This window comes from Cavia porcellus, unplaced genomic scaffold (genome assembly GCF_034190915.1).
Source record: "Cavia porcellus strain 051 isolate PalLab524CR breed Dunkin Hartley unplaced genomic scaffold, mCavPor4.1 scaffold_23, whole genome shotgun sequence".
Classification (NCBI taxonomy): domain Eukaryota; kingdom Metazoa; phylum Chordata; class Mammalia; order Rodentia; family Caviidae; genus Cavia; species Cavia porcellus.
The window spans coordinates 44,612,285-44,629,091 of record NW_026947506.1 but is presented as its reverse complement, the minus strand read 5'-3'; the positions used below and the strand labels follow the sequence as shown (position 1 = coordinate 44,629,091).

Below are 16,807 nucleotides of genomic sequence, written 5' to 3'. Positions count from 1 at the left end.
CCTGTGCTACAGATGAGAACAACATGAGATGTAAGACAACAGGTGCACTGGCTCTACACTGGAGAGGTGAACACTCAGGACACCAAGTCCTTGATTTCACATTCAGTCTGTCTTTCTAATGAAATGGGTTCTCTTAACTGGGGATGTGTCTCAGTGCAGATCGCCTGCCTGACAGGTGGGTGGCCTGGGGTTCCATCCCCAGAATCACGATAGATAGACCATGGATGGATGGATGGATAGATAGATGCTAGATGGATGAATGCTAGATGATGGATAGATAGATGGATGTATGGATGGATGATGGATGGGTGGATGCTAGATGGATGGATGAATGATGGATGTATGTATGTATGGATGGATGATGGATGGATGCTAGATGGATTAATGGATAGATGATGGGTGGATGGATGGATAGATGATGGATGGATGGATGAATGATGGATGGATAGATACATAGAAATGTTTTCATTTAAAGTGGGATTATGAACTCAGTCATTAATCTGCTTTTATTTGAAATGGAGCTTTGTAGACTGCAGATTCATAGGAAATCACATTCACATAAATGGCTTTGGGTGATAGAGCCATTTGCCAAAGCCAAAATGGTGACTGTGATCTTTATCTGTGGTCTGTGGACCAATACTGCTCACCTCAGGGTACCCAAGGACCCAAGACATTGGTGTAACAGATGTTTTAACTCAGTTCCTTGGTGACATGGGTGACAGGATTAGCTGTGCTCAAGGGCACTGGGACCTTCCAAAGCCGACAACTGCACCAGCATCTAGTGACCATTCTAAAGAAGAAGGACACAATTCTATACCAGTGGGTACCACCAGCCTACTGCACAGAGCATTTTATAAAGAGCAGAGCTAATTCTCAGTATGCAAATTAACTCAAAGGATCACTGTTCTTACTGGAATCAGCAGGGATGTTGAATTTTTCCTTGTCGTCTTCCAAGAGTTGTTCAACACTGGGCAAATTCAGGAAAGAGCTCGAACTGCTGGGGAAAGATGCTTGGTCCTGGCAGACCACGCTCATCACAGACTGGAAAGAACCAAAAGCTGAGTTTCGGGCCAGGCCCTGTGGTGAAGCCTGAGAAGGTGAGAAACAGCCCTGTTATCACACAGGGACCTACAAGGGTCCTCTCACAGCACTCCGGAAGCAGGGCTTTTCTGATCCTGTACGCTTGTCCAATGAGTGGAGGGACAGAGGCCCTGTTTTGGTCCCTTTAGTCCTGGAGACATCATTCATGTCACTGCCATGGTTCCTGCACATCACACACACACACACACACATGCACACACACGTGCACCACACACACACACACACACACACACACACACACACACACACACAGCAGCGAGCCCTTGCTGTTTGCCAAGTAACAAATTATCAATCCACAGAACATAACAAACTCAAGCTAATTAGGGTCCTAATCTGTGTGCACCGTGCCCAGGTACCCTGGTCCCTGATCGATCCCCAGATTCCCACCAGCTACCTCTGTGCAGCCCCACAGGCCATGCTGTCTCCACTCCTCACTCCCCACCTCCACCTCTGCATGACCTTGCAGTCATTCTGGTCCACTCCTGGCCAGTCCGGCCCCACACAAAGAGACTTCAAACACAAACCTAATATCATGCCCCAAACCTAATCCAAGCTTCTATTTGCATTTGCCAAAAATGATCTGCAATTTGAAAGCCCATTATTTACATGTAAATAAATGTCTTAAGGTGTTGAGAGCAATTTGCTCTCTGAATGAAGTCAAACAGGTCCTTGAAATCTCTTTGGTGTGAATAATCCAGTCAGCTGTTTCTTACATCCTAGACAGAGCTCAAAGGACCCTAGTGTGCACCTGACTGTGTTCCCCTCCATCCAGCTTCTAGGGCAGTGCCAGGCCTTCCTCTGCCACATCAGTGCCTCCAGGGACATAAAATTGTTTTCCCATCCCTGTATTTTGTTGTCCTATACAAAACTTAGATGTTGGAAGGGAAATCAAGGCAAAAGGACAAAATACAAAGAAAGAGCAAATTGGTCCTCCTCCCCAGAGGCCAAAGATCAGGTACACACCTGCCCAAGGTCCGCTGCCTCCAGCAGGACGTCAATCTTAAAGGCCTGAAGAAATCCAGGAAAGAGTCTGAGGACGCGTTGGGCTTTCATAAGCACAGAGCTGAGGCTGGACACCACCTCCAGCAGGCCGCTGAGCAGGCCACGGGCATCGGGCGGGATCAGGGCCTTACAGGGTGACAGAAACAAACACACAAGCACACGCATGGCAGGAGAGTACCAGCACCGCATCTCCACCCTCACAAGCACTGCTGAGCCGAGAAAACCTGCTCTTTGATTTTATTCTCTCAGATTTGCAGACATCTTCACTATACTCTGTAATAATCTCTCCATGAGAACAGATACAACTCCACCTCTAGCCTCTAGCACTTGTTAGATTCAACTGGCATTGTTAAAATGTAAACCAGAAATGAAAGGGCCCTGCAGTTAAAATTTAAGTCACTTCAAGATAACTTTCTGTATCTTACAGTTGACCTTGATGGTTGAGCAGAGCTTCCAAGTAAAACACCGCTTTTATGTCAGCAACTTGGATTTGTCTACTGCTGCACTGCATGTGTGAGCCAGGCCATCCTGGTCCTCCTGATCCATTGAGCTGCCCAGGCAATCCTCACTCTGTGGACGGGGAAACTGAGGCCCAGAAGATGAAAAGCTCCAGTGGTCTAGACTGGGCTGGAAAGGCTCAGGGCAGAGATGAACACAGCGCCGCTTGTGCTGTACCTCCAGATGCTCGAACCTCTTGCTTGGATCTTCATGTTCCTGGTGCTGGACCATAAATTCCACAGAGGCAGGGGCCTGCCTGTCTTGGTCACCAAAGTGGGTGCCAGCTATAGCACAGGACCCGGCCACGGCAGTTGCACAATGAGCACTTGTTGGTTGAATGAACTAGCAACCTTCCCCTCCTCCCATCAGGAGGAAAACAGAGCAGCACCCTCCCTGCCCATGCCATCTGCCCATGGAATTTTCCATTTTCCAGACCCAGGTGAGATGGCCAGTGATCATGGCTCTTATTTTTGCTCATTAGAGTATTTCCTCTTGAGGCATGTGTGTGTATGTGTGTGTGTGTGTGTGTGTGTGTGTGTGTGTGTGTGTGTGTAAGCTTTTTCTGACCTTCACCCCTAGGTTCTTGGAGGGAAGGAAGGAGGCCATGGATGGTGGCTCAGCAAAGCCACTCTTCCCCGACCCCAAGACCTTCCGGGGACAGGGCGGGCCCACTGCCACCTTCCCATGCCATAGCCCAGATGCTGTGAAATGTGTCCCTAAGGAGGACCCAGGGCCAGACCATTCCCAGAGGGCAGGGAATGAGGCTGCCAGAGGCAGGTGAAGATTCAAATAGGAGAGACAGGAAGGAGGGACCATGGAGGAGGGGCCTTGTGAAAGCCAGAGAGAATGCTGGGAGCTGGGCTTCTCCAAGGGCCTCTGGGATGTGTGCTCACGTTCCCCCTCCCTCTCTCTCGTCCAGACCTCTCCCTGCATGGGATGCTGTAGGACGGTGACCTGGGGATGTGCCCAGTGTCTCCCTCCTCATGCCCCACAGAGCTGGACACAAGGAGACAGAGGCCACTTCCCAGGTACAACCAAGGTGTGGGCCTTAGGGGCAGGGACAGCTCCGGCCTCACAGCTCCAGGAGGAATCAAGCCCTCCAATGAGGGACCTAGGATGCTGGGTCTGGGTGCATGTGGCCACTGCCCCCTTGTCATGCTCATGCTAGTGCTCGCCATCCCTGCTGGGGCCCTGAATGGCCTCTTTTGACAGAGCCCAACAGTCCCAGCCTCAGAGTCAGCAAGGGTGCAGAGAGAGCTCCCCAAGACCGCCAGAGTCCTGCACTGTGAAGTTCATGGCAGCTGGCACAGCAGCCGTGCCATGCCAGGCACTCAGCCAACCCAGAGAGGGGAAATATGTCTTTAAAAAACTCTCTGCATCAGGCATGGTGGTGCACACCTGTCATCTCAGAACTCTGGGAGGCTGAGGCAGGAGGATCACAAGTTGGAGCTCAGCCTGAACATCTTAGTGATACAGCCAGAATCTATTACAAAGTAAAAAAAAAAAAAAAAAAAAAAAAACAAAAACAAAAACAAAAACAAAACAAAAAAAAAACATTAAAAGGCTAGGGACATAGCTCATAGCAAAGGTCTGGTACCACAAAATAAATCACCATCTGTGCCGAACATATAGATACCTGGGGGTTTACAGACACTCTTCTCTAAAAAACACAGTATGATAACAATCAGCCTGGCATGTTCTAGGTTTTAGTGTGACCGACAATCTAGAGATAATTTAAAGTCCATGGGAAGATGTGCACAGGTGATACACAGACACCAGCCCATGTTGGATAAGGACCTGAGCACCCCCCAGTTTGGGTACCTAAGTGGAGTCCCAGAACATGTCCCCTCATCTATGGAGGAGGAGGACAACTGCCTGGCCCTAGGCTCCCCTTGGCAAGGCCATGAAGCAGCTCCTCAGCCACAGCCTTGTGCCGTAGGGGCCCCCGCGTCCCCTCACCTTGTAGACAAACGTGCGCAGATCCAGGTTCCGGCTGAGGACCATGATCAGAGTAAACACTTCAGACCCGGGCAGCCCACAGAGCTCTACTACTGCAGCATCAGCCTGCTGGTCCTCGGGAAAGGTCAGCAGGAGGCTGAGGAGTTCCCGGTCACACTTTCCAGACAAAGCCACCATGAGGGCACTGGGGAGCACCTGCATCCAAACATGGGGATCAGTGTGAACACCCTTGGGGCCTTGAGTGTGTCAGCCCTGGCCTTGCTCCCTGGAGGATGAAGAGTCCTGCTCCACATGAGAGGAAGACACATGCGCAGCCTGTGCCCCTCAGCTTCCTGTCACTGTGACTGAGTCCTCAGGTAAACAAGGACAGGGGCAAGGTCATCCTGGCTCAGGGCTTTGGATGGCTCAGTCCATGGTTGCAGGGCCACTGACTCTGGGCTGTGGTGAGACAAAGTGTGCTGCAAGCAGATGGGGGCTCTGGGAGAGGGTGGGGTGACAGCATGGTGGGGTTGCTATCCCTGTGACCCCTTCAAAGGCACCAGCACCCCAGTAACCCAATCTTCCCCAGCCAGGCTCTCCTCCTCAAGGCTCAGCACCTCCTCATAGCATGAAGACTGGGGCCAAGCCTTAGCACAGGGCAACTGGGGTACATTCAGGTCCAGGCCGCACACAGCCCAGGTCAACTCTCCTACGGTCAGATCCAGATGGGCCTCAGGAGTCTCAGGTGCAGAGGTGTTGGGTTTGGGAAGGCAATGGGATTGGGGAGGCACTTAATGCAGCTGAATGTGCTGTTAGGCGGTGAGGTTTGGCGGAGAAGAGGTGGTCACTGGGGCATGCCCTGGAGGTGCATCTCCCTCCCTGCTCCCTCCTTTCTCCCTGTTTTCAGGCCGTCTTGGTGTGAGCTGCTCTCCTATGCCAGGCCCTCGCTAAGCTGCCTCTGCATGGGACAGGCTGACCGTGGACTAAAACTTCCCAGAACTGTGAACCCAATAAGCCTCTCCTCCCCAAAGTTGTGTATGTTGGGTATTTTGCCTCAGAGACAAGAAAGTGACTCAGGCAAGCCTTTAGCACGGCAGTGCTTCTGGCACTGTGCATCGTTCTTGGACTTCTCATACAGGAAGCTGGCCCTTGCTTGAGAGCTTAAGGCCTGTCACAGCAGCTCCCTGCTCTCTGCAGGGCTCACCCTGAGTGTGGCCACCCTATCTCCTCCCTGACGCTGACACTACCCTTGGGGCCTCAGGTCTAACGTTAGGTCTCCCCTTGCTCTCAGCACATCCCTGCTACTCTCCACTGTTAACAATGGGAGCAGGTATTTGTGCCTCCTCCATATCTGAGTTGAAAATAAGAAGCCTGGTGAAATGTTTTTTGAAAATAAAGAGCAAGCTGGGTATAATGGTGGACACCTGTAATCCCAGCATGCCGGGAGGATGAGGCAGGAGGAGCACAAAGTTTGAGTTCTACCTGGGCAACATAGTGAGACTAGCTCACAAAAGGGCTGAGGACGTAGCTCAGTGCAAAGGCCCTAGGTCTCATCCTCCAAGGGTGGGTGAGGGAGGAAGGGAGGCAGAAGGAGTGGGCGAAGGAGGGACAGAGACACAGACAGACAGACAGACAGAAAGACAGAGACAGAGATGGAGACAGAGGGAACACATCCATCCAGGAGTCCTGGAGCGTGGACTACGTCAGTACACCTCAGACACCCCACAATTCAGGGCTCCAAGGTGCTTCTTTGTTGGGGTGCACCTTGTAATTAGTGGCTTTTATGATTAAATTAGACCCACACTGGTCCCCTGTCATGTGATTACTGCATTTGCCATGGAACATTGTAGCTGAGTGGGACCTAAGGATGTGGACCGTGTGACAGGAGCTGCTGCCCCCTTCCTTGGAGGCCCAAGGTCAGAGAGAACCCTCAGATGCTGTCATGTGCTACAAGACACCAAGAGGAAAAGGCCCTGAAAGGTACCAGGCTGCAGGCCTGCAAGGCCAGCGCTCTGGAGGCTGAGGCAGGAGGAGGACTGCTGAGTTTGAGTTCAGTCTGGAGCAACTTAGTGACTTAGTGAGAATAAAAACTGGAAAAAAAGACTGGGGACACAGCTCAGTTCAAAGGTCCTGGGTTTAATCCCAGCAATGGGACAGGGCAGGAGAGGGGACAGGAGGGACGGATAGGAGACAGAGATCATGTGGCATATGAGTCAGAGTTCCCCAGAGACATAAGGGGAGAAAAGGGATGGATGTGGGAGCACACGTGTGCGTGTGTGTGCATGTGTGTGCACACTTCTTCTGCATGGTAAGGAAAGGGAAGCACACACAGCGACTTCCTCCCAGGCAAGACTCTCCACCTATGGATCCGACCAGCCCATACTGGCCCAGGGAGTCTACTGTCCACCTCCAGGCAGTGCCCGCTGGCTCCAGGGCACCTTCTTCACCCTGATGCTCTCCTGGGTAAGATGATGCCCATCCCGGGAAGAAGCTAGCTCCACCCACTGAAATGCCAACTTCTCCTGCCAACCCTGTACACAGCACTGTCCGAATCTGGTTACTTTCAACCAAGGTGCCCTCTCTCCTGCAGCCCTGCCCAACACAAGTGGGCCCTGTGGAAGTCACAGTCACTCTCCAGGGATCAGAGCTGGGCCAGGTCTGGGGTGGGCATCAGGCGTCCACCCTGAGATTTTTCTTGCCCCAGTGCTGAGGTATGAGGGAGTTCCCACAGAGGGCCTGAAAGAGCAGGTTCCCGGAAACAAGCGCACCCCGAGGGGCTGCCCCAGCTTCTCATGGGCCTGCACCTTGGTGGACAGTGAAGTCCCCTCTGCTGGCCACTCACACTGCTGGGGTGTCACATACCGGACCAGCCAGGGTAGTGGGAGGCAGCTCTGTGATCCTGGACCTGCAGGGTGGATGTAGGAGTCCTGGAATTCTTCACACCTCTCACCAGCTAGTGAGGTCCCGGCTCCCCTGCAGCTGCACCTGCACCGGGGAAGTCCTGGGAAGGAGGCTGCAGTCTCGGTCTGGTGAGAGGTCTGCTCCCCTCCCTTCTCTGCTTTCCACCCCGCACTTCTTCAGTCCTGCCCAAGGCGAGTAGGTGACGCCTAAACACTGAGCCGGCTGCTCCGTCCACCAGGAATGGAGCAAAGCGAATGACTGCCGTGCAGAGGCCGAGGTTGTGTTCATGCAAGCGGGGTCCACAGATGGTCAAAGGCACAGGTGTGGGGCACCGATCACTGTCCCTACAGGTACATGGTTGGCTTGGAAAGAGGCCCAATGTCCCCACGGCCACTTCCATATGGACCAGAGATGCCAGGAGGGATGCTGCGCTCAGCACCAGCCTGGGCCCCAGACCCCGGCAGAGAGCCCTACACATGATGGGGACCATTGCACCAGTGCAGGCAGTGTGGACCTGGCTGGGAAGGGATGCAGGGGTCTGAGCGCCACAGCGGGAGCTGTCAGGAAGAGGGGCTCAGCTGGGGGGGGGGGGGCTTTGGGAGCCCAGGAAGAGAATCAGGCTGCATGGGAACAGTGGTTCCTGCATTGCCGAGAAGGGAGCATGTACCCTGGGCAGCTTAGCAAGACCTGCCTCAAAAGACAGTGTAGCATAAGGCTCTGAGCAAGCCCTGGGTTCAATCCCCAGTACCACCAAGCTAAGGAGGCAGGGGTGGTCCTAAGGTGGCATCTGCAAAGGCCAAAGCCACAGGTGCAGAGGCAGGAGGACAGGGCAGAAGGTCCCGGGAGACCCTCTGGGGCAATGCCCAGGCTCACGGGGTGAGTTTGGGGAATCAAAGGGGACAAAAGCATGGGGTGGGGCTGGCTTGCACAGGTCATCAGCAGGGACCCCAGCAGCAGCCTCCAGCTCACACCCAGCACTGCAGGCAGAAGTGGGGGGGATTAGATGGATTCACTGGGTGAGAAGGGGAAGTCAAGCAATCCCATATCCCTGGATCACTGGAGAAAGCCATCCTAAGGATTCCTTGCCACTCTGGCCCTGCTCAGACCCTGGTGGCGGTAAGAGTCTGGGCCCTTGGGCCCCCCACCCACTCAGCCAGGCACCACAGTTTCCTCCTGTGCCTTCTGTGCCAGCTCCTCAAAACAGGTCATGGCCTCCTGTCCCTGGTGTTATAGACAGGGTGACACAGCCCCTCCATGGTCCCAGGGTCTAGGAAGCCATGGAGCAGATGAGTGGGGCCTTGGTCGGTCCCATAAGGGGCACTCACAGATGACCTTCGGGTGACACTGTCAACCTGGCACAAGCCTCCAGTGGGCTCCCTGGACATCAGGCCACACAGCCCACCACTGGTGATGAGGTTCACCCTGCTCAGCCATCTGTGTCCAGAGAAGGCAGGACAAGCCGTGAGGGCTCCCAATGCACTGGAACTTAAGGGGTGCCTGCTCCCAGTTCCCTAGGAATCCTAGGACAAGCTGGGGCCCCCTCAGTGGGTCACATAGGAACAGGTCTGCCAGGCAGGACCTCAGGCCACTCGGAACGTTGCTTGGCCGAGCTGCAGAGAAAACAGATGCGGGTGCCATCCCCACAATCGCACTTCCTGTCCACTTGGACCCTGAGTTCAACCTCACTGGTGTTTTTCAGAGTAAACCTGGCTCCAGTGCTGGTCTGGACGAAACCAGCACAAACCACAGAGTGGGCTGCAGCCCTGCAGAGCAGGCTGGGCCCTGGAACCCCGAAAATCCTAAGGCTGCTGTTTGGTTTTCCTTGGCTGAGGCTGCTGGTGTTAAAGAACAGAGCTCTAAACAGGTGACTGTGCACATCTGTCATCCCGGAACTCTGGGAGGGTGAGGCAGGAAGAGGGCAAGTGCGAGCCCAGTCCTGCCAACTTAGTGACAAGCTGGTTTCGAAAAAACATTTTTTCTTAAAGAGCCAGGGCATAGCTCAGTGCAAAGATCCTGGGTCCACTGCCCAGCACCATAATGGACAAAGAAGTCAGCCCTGCAAGCCAGAGAAATGTCCTCCAGTTACCATGGTATGGTATTGTACCACCCTGCCGCAGCTGTCTCTGCACTGTGCCTCACTCCTGCTCTGCCGTTGGGCCCAAGGGCCGGGCTCCCTCAAGCCTCCAAAAACCTGCTCAGGAAGCCCCAGCCCCAGTGTGTGTATGTCATGGGGCTCCCAGCCTCATCTTCATGATGCATGCCCTATGCTGTTCCTGTGGGAACTGTGCCACGGCCTTTGGGACCAAGCCTGACACGCCAGAAGACCTGAAGTGGATGCAGGAAGGAAAGATTGTTGCTAGGGCTCTAACACTCTGATGAGAATTCCCTGTAGGCCTCCAGTGGCTAAGATGAAAAATCCAGTGTGAGGTGGGCTTGGTGACCCACACCTGTTATTCTGGCACCCTGGGAGGCAGAGGCAGGGGGATCATGATTTTGAGCCCAGGTTGGGCAATTTAGCAACTCAGCAAGACTCTGTCTTGGGGAAAAGAATGGGGGAGGGGGGAGACACAAAGGCGGAGAGGTGGAGGTGGAGCTCAAGGTGAAGGCCCTGGGTTCAAACTCCAGCAACAGATAAACAAAATTGAATTGCTCAGTTTGCAAACTGACTAATGAAACTACAATAGAGAAGCCTGGGGACAAAAATAAGGAGACAGCACCACAGGTCATACAGCCCCGCTGTTACCTTGGCCATGTAAACACAGCAGAGCCCAGCGGTCACCTAAACTAACCTGGGTCCCTTCCCCGGATGGTGGACACATGACATGCAGGTCACATATGTAAATGGTTCTGAGATGACCGAGCTCAGTACGCACTTACTCAGGGCTGGCGACTTGCTGACCCCTAATCACCTGACCCTCATCTTGTAGTGAGACACCAGTGCCACCTCATGGCCACTCAGAAAAGTCACTCAGAGGCTGCCAAACCCCAAAGGCCTCATGAGGCTGGGAGTGGAAGGGACCTAGGTCAGCTTTCCCACTGCCCCCATGCCTGCACCCCAGGCAGCTGCTCAAAGGAGACGGCCGATCTCGGTTTCCCTGTAGGAGTCCTGGTCACCAGAAATTTCACTCCAAAGCCAATTACTGCTTAGCTAAGGCCCCACGTGAGCTGAGCAGAAAAAATGACTGTGTTATTCCTGCTCTGCTCACCTTGGCCTTGTGCCTACAAACTTCTCAGGCACACTTAATGTTGAGTGAGACGAACTCGGTATTTTGCTACAAAACAGAAGCGGTGCACAGGTGCACACAGCTGTCATCCAGCACCAAGGAGGCTGAGGCAGGAGGATTGCAGGTTGGAGCTCATGCTTGGGTAACTTAATAAGACCCTGTCTCAAAAGGAAAAATAAAATTGGAAGGATTTTGCCCTAGATAGGACACTACAGCAGTGAGAGGCGGGACCAAGGGACATTTACCTTGAGAGCATTTTCCCCATCCCTAGGCAATTTACTGTGGCTGGAAATGAATTCCAATGGGCTTCTTGGGCATCAGCAATGCCGCTTTAGGCACCACCCAAGACCAAAGCTATGTGTGTGCCCCCCACACCATATATCCTGCAGAGAAAGCCAGACTCTGGCAGTCATGGAGCTTCTCTCCACGTTCTTAAAATAAAGGCCACTTTACTATATATTCTCTTTCTTTCACCGCACCAAAAATCCTATCATTTGGTTCCCCAACCAGAGTGAGTGGCTCCTGGAAACCCTCCCAGTGTGAGCTCCCTGCCTGAGAACCACCTTTTTCTTCCTCCTGTTATTTGCTGCTGCTAATCTCCATGCAATAGCAACCTCCCTCACTCCAGCAGGTGAGCTGCGGTCCAGAGATGTTTGTCTCCCTCCTTTAGCAAGTTTGCAACAGAAAACTCATCCTGCCATCCAGAACAGGGGGCCACTTTTCATGCTTCTTAGGCTGCATGGCTTGAGTCAAGACTGGCATTTTGTTGGCTGGGACCCCACCCTGCACTCTTCAGTGACCAGGCTGAGGAGAATGGGTGTGAGGACATTCCATGTCACACTTATAAGACAGGTGATGACCTCTTTGGGTGCTTGGTTCATAACCTTGGTGCTCTTGGCCTCTAAAAGGCTACCAAAAACCAAAAAGCTGATCTTTTATTTATGCCTTTATCACAATGGCGGCAAGTTGGCAGAAAACCTTCATGTTTAGGCCTTTTTCACTTTAAGGACGTGTCCTTCTCTCACACTACTCCTCCAGGATCCCTCCCTTCCCCACACTTAGGATGCAGCTTCTGTCTTCCCAGCTTCTCCCCTGTATTTCACACACCAAATCTGCAGCCTTCTCAGCCAAAGGCTGAGACCCATGCGTGGTCCTCTCCTCCTTCTTCACTCAAGAGGCTCCAATTTCTCAATCCCTCCCCCACCAGGTGCCAGCCTGCCTCTCCTGGAGCGGGTGTGGCTGGATGGGGGGAGACATGTGCAGATGGTGTTGGGCTGTGCGCAGATGGGGTGGGTGGTGACCCTGAGCTGGGACTGCCCCCTGCAGGCTGCCCTGGGCTCTCATGATGCACTGGCTCCATGCTCCCCCTGCAGGCTCCTCTCTCCTCCTGGGCAGCCCCATTTCCCATGCATGGCTTGGCTCCAGGCGGCAGCGTGGAGGAGGAGGGGCTGTGGCTGCCCGGCTATTCCTTTTTAACTTTCTGAGCTATCTCAGATTAGCCATAAATCAGGTTCCTTTTCTGGTATTCTTATTTCAAGAGATCTCTATTAATTGATCTACAAGAAGGTTCACATTAGTCTATGTATTATAGCTCAAATTGGCCAAATATATTTGAGTGCATTCTGATTTTATAAGACAGTTGAAAGTCTATATATATGATGTCTATTTGTTCAGTCCATTTATAATGTACAGATCATCTGTCCATGTTTGTCCATTTGCCTGCTCTGTAAACAGCTGTTCCTTTTTTATTTGAGCTCACCAATCTTTTTTCATTTTTAAACCATTTAATCAAGGTTTATTCCAGTTATAGATTTAAAAAAAACATGCTTCTATCTAATTTGCCAGCTGGTCAAAATGATGCTAAAATTGGTTAAACAAAATCCTTTGGAGTGAGGGGACATTGGACAGGATTTCAACTGATAAACAGGAAAAGTGGCCAGCTGGTAATTTTACCAGCTCTTGTTTAGTAATTGGAGCCTCCAATAATCTCCATAGCCTTATGGGAGGCACCTCAACTAAAGTTCATATAACTAAGACAATTCATTGTTGCTGTTCTGATGGCATATTCATGCCTTCAAATATAAAATTGGGATTGTTTCTGCTGCCTTTTTTTTTGTGTGTGTGTGTTCCAGCCAGGAGATTCAGATCAGACCAACATGAGGTCACCAGTCAAATAATAATTTTTAAACAAAAGTTTATGCAATGTATAAAGGAAAGTGTTTTCTTTCAGATCTGGACATATGCTTGGAGATGATTCACACATTTCTTCAGCACTCAAATGTTAAAGTACCCATGGTTAATAGCCATTTAATGTTCTATGTTAAGCTTTCTGCCTATACTGCAACAATTGAAATTAAGACATAATTATAAATTCCTTTTGTTGGGATCCACTAGATCTTTTCCAAAAAAAAAAAAAAGGTTATATGATACATGCAAAACAATGAGACCAGCACTGGGGCAGGGGCCAGGTTTGAGCCTTTCCCAGCCCATCTGCCAGCCCTGGCTCAGCCCTCCACCAAGCCATAATTAACTGTACTCAACTGGAATTAAATGACACCATAGCTGATCTCTCTCCTAAATAAAAAGGTAAAATTAATAAACAAGCTATCCTCCAAAAATCAAGTGGCATTAGACATTCTAACAGCACAAGAGGTACTTATATATGACAAATGAATGACATGTCAGTTTCTAAACTTCCCTGGACCTTATCCTCTTTATGGGAAGCCATTACTAAAGTTATGATCATAAACACCCTGTTGATTGTATTATTTGACTCCTGCATACTTAATTGATTCTTTGCCTTTGTCTTCTTTAGACTTAAAGATATACACCTACCCAAGATAAAAACCAGATACCTTGTGACTGTGAAAGAGACAGATACCTTCCAGTGCGGGTCAGATCCCAAGACAAAATGGTAAATGTGGCCCTTGAGGGGTTTGAACCCCACAGGGAGACCTTCTTAATATGGCTTTTCGTATTTTCAACAACAGCAATAAAAAATAACAATCTGATCTTTTAGCAGTGACACTTGGAGATCTGAGACAGGTAAACTGACACAAGGTGGAGCTGCTTGAGCCCCTCCTGAACCATGCTTCAAGTGCAGCAAAGAAGGACATTGGGTAAGAGAATACCCCAATCCTGGCATTACTTTGGGACATTGACTCAGGGCCACTGGACTATCCTAGCCACCAGAAAGTGGGTAAAGCCAACTCCTTGCCCTCACAGGAAACACCATCACCACCAGATTCACCACTGACAGATCTGCTTGGACTTGCTGCTTAAGATTGACAGGTCTTAGGGCCCACAGCCCCATTAAGGTGTCCTTCTCAGAGCCCCAAGTCCCACCAGAGGTCTCAGGTAAGACATTCTCTATACTTGTGGACATAGAGGCCATGTATAGTGTTCTTCCTGAGTTTTCAGGCCACTATCTTAAGTCCTCAGTCTCTATTAGTGGGTATTTATGGCCAACCTATGCAGCCTTTGCAGACAGGGCCTATTTCGTGCAGGTTCCAGACTTGGTGCTTCTCTGGTCAATACCATAGTTTGAGATACCTCCAATCCTACCCACACTGCACATGCCATGCCTATTTTATTTCATCTCAGGGTTCCTTCAATTTTTCCTTGTATTCCCCAAGATCCCACATATCCCAAACACTTGCAGGGACTTAAACCTATAATTAAGCACCTTTTAGATAATGGTTTTCTTAAACCTACCCATTCACCCTATAATACTCCCATTCTCCAGGTATTCAAGCCTGATGGCTTTTACCCTTTATTACAAGACTTTAGGTAATCAATAGTGCTATTATCCCAATACACCCAGTGGTGCAAACCCTTATACCATGCTCTCTCTTGTCCCTTTCTCCACCACTCACCTTACAGTCACAGATCTTAAAAATGCTTTTTTATTCCTTTGTGTTTATGCAGACTGACCCAGACACTCTGAGGTCTCAACAGCTTACACCTGTTACCTCTAGTAAAACCTCTCCTCAGGGACACATAGCACCCCCTTCCTTTCCTATTCATCAGTTTCACAACCCTGGTCAGGATTGGCAGGTAGATTTTTCACAAATTTCCCACCACAAAACTCCGAAATATCTTCTCACCTTTGCTTGCACTTTTTTAGGATAGATAAAACCCTTTCCCACAGCCAGGGAGACTGCTGATATACTTACTAAAGTCCTGTTACAGCAAATCATCCCAAGGACTACAACCAAGGTGGAGCGGCCCATACCTGGTCTTCTTGGCAACCCCAACAGTTAAAGTTGCTAGACTGCCATCCTGGTTCCACATCACTCAGGCTAAACGGTGTCCTCCCAGCCCTAAATTTAACCATCCTGAGTGGTCATCTCATCTTCTGTCGCCCACCCTTCTCCGTCTCACCAAGGCCTCACAGCCACAATTCTCAGACTAAGTCATGGTTTGTTATCCAATTTGGTTTCTAATTTCTTACATTTGATTAATTATCCTTTTTATAGCAGGAGTCTTAACAGTCTTTCCTACATGACAACTGTCTTAGTTCTCGGTACCCTCAGCTGTTTGGTCAAACGTGAGATCTCTGAAGGCCTAGGCTCTTACCTTCCTTATAGTGACAAAGCCAAGGCCATCCCCATCCTGCTTATTCTTTCCAGCTCAACTCCTAGACCAGAGATAAGTCTTACCTGCCTACATTCTTAACTGTTACCCTTTCAGATGATTCACACAGGGAATAATGACCTCTCATAACTTCACTCCTCCTAACCCCACACTTATTTTTCAGAATTCTACCTCACTGTGTCAATGATTTTACTTCACCGTGGTAATGATTCTACATATCTAAATCAAAGGCACCTTTCCTTCTACCTCACCTGGGTTCTTAAGTACAATAGTACCCTACCTCTTCATAACACCTTGTCTCTTTGTTTTTGCAGTCTAACGTGTGGGCATTGTTCACCAATGATAAAGTTGTCCTGGCTAAAAAACCTGGCACCAGCTTCTGCATGGGCATCAACCATCTTCCCGTTGACCCTCCTAAACCCCAATACAGCACCCCCTTTCAGCAGAAAGTAGTAAGAGAGAAAAATTTCACCCTTTTCCTAACAATAAGAAGACAGGAATGAAGGAGCTGGCCCTAGATAGGACACTACAGCAGTGAAAGGTGGGACCAAGGGGCGTTTACCTTGAGGGCATTTTCCTCCGGCCCTAGGCAATTTACCTGTGGTGCAAAATGAATTCCAGTGGGCTGCCTGGGCATCAGCAATGCTCCTTTAGGCACAACCCCAGACCAAAGCTATATATATGCCCCCCATACCACATGTCCGGCAGAGAAAGCCAGACCCCAGTGGTCATGGAGTTTCTCTCTCCATCCTTAAAATAAAGGCCACTTTACTTTATATTCTGTTTTCTCATCACACCAAAAATCCTATCAAAAATAAAAAGGGTCAGGGTGTGGCTCAGTGGTAGAGTGTCCCTGGACTCAAGCCCAGGAGAGGACAGGAAGATGCCATGCATCTTACTGCAAACAACTTACCACTATAACATGAACCTGAAACTCCTAGCTTCTAGTCTATTTCTTTTTAAATTTAGCTGTATTCTTACAGATCTCCCTATGAAGATTGCATCCAGCCCAGCTTAACCAGAACTGACGGGAAAGTAACCGAGTGTCCAACCCAGCTGATGGAGCCTTTGGCCAGTTTCCGGGTTCTTGGAAGAGGGAGGGAGAGCTGGGCAGGAAGGCACTGTGGTGATGAAAGCTGCCTGTTCCCTGCCTCTGTAATGACTGTGCCCAGTGCCACCTAGGATGTGTCCCTCATCCATTGAAGTGTGATAACATCAGTTCCTTTTTCACTTCTGTGATTGATACAACAGCCCATTTCCCAGCCTCAGATGGAGGAGGAGGAGGAAGAGGGAGGGGGGAGAGGAGGGGAGGGGAGGGAAAAGGAAAAGGGAGGGGGAGGAGAAGGCCAAGGGGGGAGGAGGAGGACTGCCACCCCAAACCTCAGGCCTCAGGCGGGCACCACACCCCAAGCAGCATGGTACCTTTGAGCGGGAAATATTCGCTTCCAGCAGGCTGTGGATGGTTCCACCAGAGACGTGGACGGAAGCCCGGAGCTCCTCAGTTAACTTGGTGACATTTGTCATCAACTCTTTTACTTTCACTGCTG

General features: G+C 50.6%; 1 protein-coding gene across 1 annotated transcript in view; it reads right to left on the bottom strand.

Annotated features, from left to right (window-relative positions):
• Positions 1-16,807, bottom strand: part of Abca13 (ATP binding cassette subfamily A member 13) — a 312,721-nt gene that overhangs the window by 209,388 nt on the left and 86,526 nt on the right. Inside the window, 4 exon segments of the mRNA XM_063233618.1 lie at positions 912-1,089; positions 2,065-2,229; positions 4,561-4,755; positions 16,683-16,804. Coding sequence (XP_063089688.1) covers positions 912-1,089; positions 2,065-2,229; positions 4,561-4,755; positions 16,683-16,804 — 660 coding nt within the window.